Source organism: Myzus persicae, unplaced genomic scaffold (assembly GCF_001856785.1).
Source record: "Myzus persicae strain clone G006 unplaced genomic scaffold, MPER_G0061.0, whole genome shotgun sequence".
In the NCBI taxonomy this organism is placed as follows: Eukaryota; Metazoa; Arthropoda; class Insecta; order Hemiptera; family Aphididae; genus Myzus; species Myzus persicae.
The window spans coordinates 85,910-94,330 of NW_019101887.1; the positions used below are offsets into that span (position 1 = coordinate 85,910).

Sequence of the window (8,421 nt, forward strand, 5' to 3'; positions counted from 1 at the left end):
TAGTAACATTAAGTGATTCTATTTTCTTGGTATATATTTCAATTATATTAATCATCAAACAACCAAAATGTTAACAGACAAAAGTTATTGATGTTACGTTTAATAAAGAAGAAGGCCCATCAGGTTTTTCAAAAGCATTGGATCGTATATGTGAAGAAGCTAGTGAAGCTGCTAAGAGCAACTATCAACTCATTATATTGTCAGATAGATCCGCTGGATCTGAAAGGTAAAATATTAACATAAAAATTATAAAAATAAAATCTAAACTTTGTGGTTTTTTTCAGAATACCAATTAGTATTTTATTGGCCTTAGGAGCTACACACCATCATTTGATTGATCAGAGACTACGTATGAAAGTTGGATTAATAGTCGAGACCGGTGAAGCTAGAGAAGTTCACCAGATGTGCGTTTTATTGGGTTATGGTGCTGATGGTATATGCCCTTACCTAGTATTTGAAATGGCAAAAAGTTTACGTGCTGAAGGAGTATTAGATTCATCTTTTACTGATAAAATATTATTTGAGGTTAGCATCAAACATTATTTCAACTTATTTAATATTAATAGCTCCTACTTGAATGTTTAGAACTATTGTGAGGCAATGGAAAGGGGAATATCTAAAGTGATGGCAAAAATGGGAATATCTACTCTTCAGTCTTACAAAGGAGCTCAGATATTCGAAGCTGTGGGCTTGGCAGATGAAGTAATTAACAAGTGTTTTAAAGGCACCCAGTCACGTATTGGTGGTATCAACTTTGAACGTTTGGCAAAAGAAGCATATGAACGTCATTACCTATCTTATTCTTACCGTAATACTGATATGTTGGTTTTGATGAATCCTGGTTATTTCCACTGGCGTACAGGTGGTGAAAAACACATAAACGACCCTATCAGTATAGCCAACCTACAAGTAAGTTTATAGACAATGTTTCTATTATTTGTATCTATATAGGTACTACATTGGATTATATTATTTTGTAGGATGCAGCAAGTAACAAAAGCACAAACTCGTATGATAAATTTTGTGAATCAACAATGGAAAGTGTACGTGCATGTACCCTTAGAGGTCAATTGGAATTAGTTCCTACCACTAAATCAATAAATATTTCTGAAGTTGAACCGGCAGCTAATATTGTAAAAAGATTTGCTACAGGTAAAATATTAAAACTTAAACAAAAAAATAAAATTAATTTGACCTGATTATTTTTTAATATTATATTGATTCTATATATTTGTTATTAATTAAGGTGCAATGAGTCTTGGTTCAATCTCTATCGAAGCACATACATCTTTAGCAATTGCCATGAACAAATTGGGAGGAAAATCAAATACCGGAGAAGGAGGTATTTATTTACTTCTCTCTTTATATTTATTATTTATGTATATATTTCATTGTGTTATAATATTATTTTGTAAATATTAAGGTGAAAATGCTGACCGTTATTTAAATCAAGATTCAGAGAATAACAAACGATCAGCTATTAAGCAAGTAGCATCTGGTCGATTTGGTGTAACTAGTTCATATCTAGCTCATGCTGATGATATACAAATTAAAATGGCTCAGGGTGCTAAACCCGGTGAAGGAGGAGAATTACCTGGCTATAAAGTGACTAAAGATATTGCTGCCACTAGACATTCAGTACCCGGTGTTGGATTAATATCTCCACCTCCTCATCATGATATCTATTCAATTGAAGATTTAGCAGAACTTATTTATGATTTGAAATGTGCTAACCCTAATGGAAGAATATCTGTAAAATTAGTTTCTGAAGTTGGCGTTGGAGTAGTTGCTTCAGGTGTAGCTAAAGGAAAAGCTGAACATATTGTAATTTCTGGTCATGATGGCGGAACTGGAGCTAGTTCATGGACTGGTATCAAAAACGCAGGTCTTCCATGGGAACTTGGTGTAGCAGAAACTCATCAAGTCCTTGTGTTGAATAACTTGAGATCCAGAGTAGTTGTCCAAGCTGATGGTCAAATACGAACAGGTTTTGATGTAATTGTAGCCGCTTTGTTGGGGGCTGATGAAATAGGGTTGAGTACTGCACCATTAATTGTACTTGGATGCACCATGATGAGAAAATGCCATTTAAATACCTGTCCTGTTGGCATTGCAACTCAAGATCCTGTTCTGAGAAAAAAATTTGCTGGTAAACCAGAACATGTTATTAACTACTTATTTATGTTAGCTGAAGATGTACGTAAGCATATGGCTAACCTTGGTGTTGCCAAATATCAAGATCTTATTGGACGCACTGACCTTCTTAAAATGACAGACAGCAACAACAACCCTAAAGCAAAGTTTTTAAATCTTAGTCCTGTGTTACGCAATGCCTTGCATATGAGACCAGGTGTCAACATAATTGGTGGATCAGAATCACAAGTATAATTATAAATCAATACATACATTAAATTATATTTCTTTCCTTCCTTACTAAATAAAAAATGTATTATTCTTAGGACTTCCAACTAGAAAAACGCATGGACAATATTGTTATAACTGCTGCACAACCGGTAATTGATGGTTTGCAAAAAAGCGTAGATATTGAACTTACCATTAATAATGAGTGTCGTGCTTTTGTGTCAACTTTAAGCTACCATATTTCAATGTAAGTTTTTCATTTATAATCTATTAAACTAACTAATTTTACATATTTTATTTCATATTAGGAAATATGGTGATGCTGGTCTACCAGAAAACAGTATAAACATAAAATTAAAAGGCTCTGCTGGACAGAGTTTCTGTGCTTTTATGACTAAGGGAGTGCACGTTACTTTAGAAGGAGATGCTAATGATTATGTTGGAAAAGTAAGTTTATTAAATATCATTGCTTTAAGAATACTAATGTATGATTTTTAGGGTCTTTCTGGAGGTGAAATAGTTATTTTCCCACCAAAATCATCAACATTCCAATCTGAACTCAATGTAATAGCTGGCAATGTTTGCTTATACGGAGCTACTAGTGGAAAAGCATTTTTCAGAGGTATTGCAGCCGAAAGATTTTCAGTTAGAAATTCTGGTGCTGTAACAGTCGTTGAGGGTGTTGGTGATCATGGTTGCGAGTATATGACTGGTGGTTGCGCAGTAATTTTGGGTCTAACAGGACGTAATTTTGCTGCTGGTATGTCAGGTGGTATTGCTTATATTCTTGATGTTGATGGATCTTTTAAAAGGTAAAAACAATTTATAATGATTTTTTTTCTAAAGTTAAATATTAATGTTTTTTTAATGTTTATTTTAAAGCAAATGCAATACAGAAATGGTAGAACTTCTTCCTCTTGACCGCCAGGAAGATCTAAACTATGTTCAATCTCTTTTGGAAGAATTTGTTCTTAAAACTGAATCGGTTATTGCATCGAAGTTGTTAGATTCTTGGCCCCATTCTGCATCAAAGTTCATCAAAGTATTCCCTTATGAATACCAAAGAGCTTTGAAACAATTGGCTGAAGATACAAAAGTAACACAAAGCCACACAAGTGTAATAGAAACTGTTAATGAGCCTAGTGTTCGTGACATTGAAGAAACAATTAATGACCAAGCATTTGAAAAGAAAAGGCTTGAAAAAATATTAGATAAGACTCGAGGTTTTGTAAAATATTCAAGAGAAACAATGATGTACAGGCCTGCAGAAAAAAGACTCAATGATTGGGACGAAATTTACAATTTCCAACATGTCAGGAAAGGACTTAGGGTTCAAGCTGCAAGGTGTATGGAATGTGGTGTACCATTCTGTCAATCTTCACATGGATGTCCTTTAGGAAATATCATACCAAAATGGAACGATTTAGTTTTCAACAATAATTGGCCAGAAGCATTAAATCAACTTTTACAAACTAATAACTTCCCTGGTAATCCTATTGATGATATTTTTAAACAATAAATTTGCATATTATTAAACATATTAAATGCTTATTTTTAGAATTTACTGGGCGTGTTTGTCCGGCTCCATGTGAAGGAGCCTGTGTTTTGGGTATTAATGAACCTGCAGTTACTATTAAAAACATAGAATGTGCAATTATTGACCATGCTTTCGAACAAGGTTGGATTAAACCTGAACCACCAAAGATCCGTTCAGGTAAAACCGTGGCTATTGTTGGTTCTGGTCCATCAGGACTGGCTACCGCTCATCAATTGAATAAGGTAAAGATTAATTTAAAAAGGTTCCTACTTCTTTAACAATTAAAAACAACCAAGCTTAAATGATAATTTTTAGGCTGGACATTTGGTAAAAGTTTTTGAGAGGAATGATCGTGTTGGTGGATTACTACAATATGGAATTCCGTCTATGAAGCTATCTAAAGAAGTTGTCCAAAGGCGAGTCAAACTTTTAGAAGACGAAGGAGTGGTTTTCCACACAAATGTCAGCGTTGGAAAAGATTATTTAGCTAAAGTAATTTGTATATAAATAATTAAGATTGAGAAAAGTTATTAATGTTAATTTATGATAGGAGCTCTTGGATCAGTTTGATGCTGTTGTGCTATGCACTGGTGCTACATGGCCAAGAGATCTACCAATACCAGGTCGTCATCTGAATGGTATTTACTTTGCTATGAACTTCTTGGAATCTTCTCAAAAGAAACAACTCGGTGGGCCAACTGACTTACCTCTGTTAGCAAGAGACAAAGACATAATTGTGATTGGTGGTGGTGATACTGGCTGTGATTGTATTGCTACTTCGTTAAGACAGGTTAGTCTTTGTTTGTACTTAATGAGTACCATACGATAATGCATATGTTTAATATTTCTTAAATGTATAACATTAGAGGGCAAGATCTATAACATCGTTTGAAATTCTTCCTGAACCACCTGCAACTAGAGGCCGAGATAACCCTTGGCCACAGTACCCAAGAGTGTTCAAAGTGGATTATGGTCATGAAGAAGTTAAAATTAAGTATGGTAGAGACCCTAGACAATTTTGCATCATGAGCAAGGTCAGTAATCTATAGCATTTGATACAGTGTCAAAATAGATAGATCCTTTAATCAACAAAAATATTTTGTAGGAGTTTGTTGATGATGGTAATGGTAACATTAGTGGTATTAAGACAGTTAAAGTGAATTGGACTAAAGACGAAGCTGGACGATGGAAAATGGATGAAGTACCAGATTCTGAACAGGTAATTATTTTGTTTATGAATTTCTATTAGTTGAAATATGTAATCTGACTGTGTGTTTAGATTTTCAAATGTGATATGGTTCTTTTGGCAATGGGATTCCTTGGTCCTGAACGTACAATTGTCAATGAATTATCATTAGCCCTTGATCCGAGATCTAATTACCAGACACCTTCTGGTCGTTATGCTACATCCGTTCCTAAAGTATTTGCTGCTGGAGGTTTGTAACTTAAATAAATAATAAAAAATAGAACTAAAACATTTTTATGAATGTGTTTTTTCTAAACACATACTATATTACTTGCATACATTGGTTGCGATATAACGCGATAAAATTGCTTACTGTGAATTTAGATTGCCGTCGTGGTCAGTCCTTAGTAGTTTGGGCGATATCTGAAGGGCGCCAAGCAGCTAGAGAAGTAGACGCATTCCTCATGGACCAATCTGTCCTGCCCGGACCGGGTGGTGTGATATCTATTCAAACAGTTAGTGCATGAACTGGTAATTTGTAAGTAACTACCATCTGGACAATATTGAGCAGATCATGTTGGTTTTTAAAAATAGCATCTTAACATTACAGTGTGTTAGTTTTTTTTTCAACTGATTAGGTAACAAAACCATATTGTTGTTATATATATATTTTTTTTTTTACTAATAATTTAAGTGTGGTTACGTTATATTTTTAAACTCCTATGGAAACAATAAATTCCTAAAATCGATTTTTTCGATTTACTCATAACAATAAAAATAATATGCAACCATATGCGTTTTCCTTATTCATATAATATAGATACATATTATATAATTGTACAAGTGGAGTGAGTGTGTGTTATAATTATCCATACATTTAGTATTGTCTTAAATTCTATTTATCCCCCAGCTGTTTAAACTAATATCAAAACATGTGAATATTGACGAAAGTGTAAAAGACTGACTTTCTATTAAGAATTTTATTTTTAATAATATATTTGTATGAGTAAAAGCATTTTTAGCTTGAGCGTATGTTTTCTTTACATTAAAAAGTATATAATGGATCAGAAATGACGTATCCAACAAACAAATTAATTTTTCATTAATTTTTTTTTTTTTTTACAAATAAAGGCATTAAATAAAGATATTTGAAGCAACTGCTACTAAGTGAAATTTTTATTACCTATAAAATAATTTTCAATGAGAACTGTCCAAATCATATCTAAAACTTAATTTTTGATTTAACATAATATTTGTTTTCCCTGATTAATAATTATGAATGATGTGCATACTAATATAGTAAGACCACAATTTATAGAGAATCAGTCTTTGACACTTAAAACAAATTTCACACTTGTTAGATTTCATATTCATAAATATTGTTTACAGAATTATCATCTAATTTGTTGAATATATTTATTTGTATTATTATTTAAATATATCCAATAGCTTATGAATGTAAAATTTTAGTGTTATTATAATATTATTGCATATCCTAATCTATTATTACATACCATACTAAATAAATATTTATGAATTATCATTATAGAATTAATTACTTATGCTTACATATATGTATGTTATTATTGTTAAATTAAATTACATAAATAATGTCAGTTTAGTATAATATAGAGACATTGAGAAATTAATTGGTGCGCAGTTAAAATATACTGTATTATAGCTGAACTATTATGAAACTTACGCTAACAAACTATACTTTTGTTTAAAAGCTATTGCCATGTGAAACATTGTGCCCTTAAAGACAATAATAAATTATAAATTATGATAATTAGATATTTGTTTAATATGTATTTTTAATATTATTCGATCAATTTGTCGATGTTTTGTGCTAAGTATAATTATTATTATATATATAATATTATGTAGACGTTGAATTATATGATTATTTATGCAATTGTTTTTAAGTTTTTTTTATTAATTATCCTACGTATGAGTTGTCCATATTCTTTTCCAAAATATAAATTTTTTTAAATTTATATTTTATTTTAAAAGGGTTCTGCTTCTGGACCAGTTTTATTTTAATTTATGAGAAAGGACATATTTTTAATGAAAGGGTTAGTATGCCTGATTAATTTAAAATTAAATATTTTGCAGTGGTTTTAGCAAGTTAATTTACTGTTTATGAATTTGGGTCATTATGGAGAGCTGCATTTATTATGAGGTATCATGGAGCACCTGTGAACTCATTAACTCTTAAAGTGATTGACTGTTAGACTTGATAAGAGAAAAATTCCTCGGATTTAGCGGGGCCACGAATTCGAATACCACGTGACTATTAGTCATACTGGTCTATTGATTGACTGATTTGAATACTAGTAAAGTGAATTAAAAATAGTTTAAATACCTAAATTTGTAATTCTCGTGTTATATTTTAGTATAGACCAAAGTAGATGAAGGTTGAGTTGTTTTCGCTTTTTGTTTAGTGTAATTTGAACATAATAAACTTTTATCAAAAGTACCAAGGTATTTTGTCGATTGGTGCTGTGGAATTTGTTTGTTATTAAATTTGAGTAGATGGCATGGCATTACTTTCTCTTTAAGGAAAAATTCACCTGAGCGGATTTTCATCATTAATTTTCAATTTTCAATTTTTGGGCCCAAGATTTGGCTTGATTTAAATGTAATTGTACATTATGTGACACAATATCAGAATTTATTACTTGAAGCAAGTATTGCTGTGTTGTCATCAAATGTGGTGAGGTAAGTTTGTTTGATTTAATGTAAATATATCTGCAGTGCAGATATTATAGAGTAGGGATAGCCAATTTTTCTAATATGACGTGCCAAAAATTACCCGGTTTTTTTTCATAAGTGCCATTAAATTTTGATATAAGTATATAACAATATAACCATATAAATAAGGAAAAAAATATTGATCTTATTATTTATTATTAAAAAAATTTAATTTCGTAACAATAAAGCTAAAAGTAAACTCAAATTTTAAATTCTAATTGTATCCCAAAACTGAAGAATTTCAAATGTTTGTGTATACTTTTCTATGTGTAATACAGTTATTAAAAAAAATAATTGTTAAAATCAATAGGTAGATGTGTAATATCGGCTTTTAGATTTTAGATTTTAAATTTGTGAATTATGATTGATTAAGTATAATCCATTAAATAAATAAATATTTTGTTTTATTCTCATTGCTCATACTATATTTTTTTTTTAGAAAATTAAAAACAAAAACTTGAAAATTTTTAGAAAATGCTAAAATAAATATGAGTGGTTTAGAAAGTCAAGTAGGTCTAATCTACAGTTATTCATTATTTTTTCAAAATTTGTAATGCTTAAACAGTCTCGTATATATATATAT

General features: G+C 31.0%; 1 protein-coding gene across 3 annotated transcripts in view; it reads left to right on the plus strand.

Moving 5' to 3' along the window:
- LOC111030693 (putative glutamate synthase [NADPH]) overlaps nucleotides 1-6,237 on the plus strand; it is a 32,154-nt gene extending 25,917 nt beyond the window's left edge. For 2 of the 3 annotated variants that reach the window (XM_022310336.1, XM_022310335.1), the window contains exons 12-28: nucleotides 78-226; nucleotides 285-525; nucleotides 586-909; nucleotides 981-1,152; nucleotides 1,247-1,342; nucleotides 1,424-2,382; nucleotides 2,460-2,608; nucleotides 2,670-2,808; nucleotides 2,860-3,173; nucleotides 3,244-3,848; nucleotides 3,920-4,140; nucleotides 4,214-4,390; nucleotides 4,449-4,688; nucleotides 4,765-4,932; nucleotides 5,004-5,117; nucleotides 5,178-5,334; nucleotides 5,469-6,237. In XM_022310336.1, coding sequence (XP_022166028.1) covers nucleotides 78-226; nucleotides 285-525; nucleotides 586-909; nucleotides 981-1,152; nucleotides 1,247-1,342; nucleotides 1,424-2,382; nucleotides 2,460-2,608; nucleotides 2,670-2,808; nucleotides 2,860-3,173; nucleotides 3,244-3,848; nucleotides 3,920-4,140; nucleotides 4,214-4,390; nucleotides 4,449-4,688; nucleotides 4,765-4,932; nucleotides 5,004-5,117; nucleotides 5,178-5,334; nucleotides 5,469-5,611 — 4,368 coding nt within the window. In that variant the 3' untranslated portion in view covers nucleotides 5,612-6,237. The remainder of the gene's footprint in view (nucleotides 1-77; nucleotides 227-284; nucleotides 526-585; nucleotides 910-980; nucleotides 1,153-1,246; nucleotides 1,343-1,423; nucleotides 2,383-2,459; nucleotides 2,609-2,669; nucleotides 2,809-2,859; nucleotides 3,174-3,243; nucleotides 3,849-3,919; nucleotides 4,141-4,213; nucleotides 4,391-4,448; nucleotides 4,689-4,764; nucleotides 4,933-5,003; nucleotides 5,118-5,177; nucleotides 5,335-5,468) is intronic. The other variant, XM_022310334.1, reaches the window with a different exon arrangement.
- The last annotated feature ends 2,184 nt before the right edge of the window (nucleotides 6,238-8,421 follow it).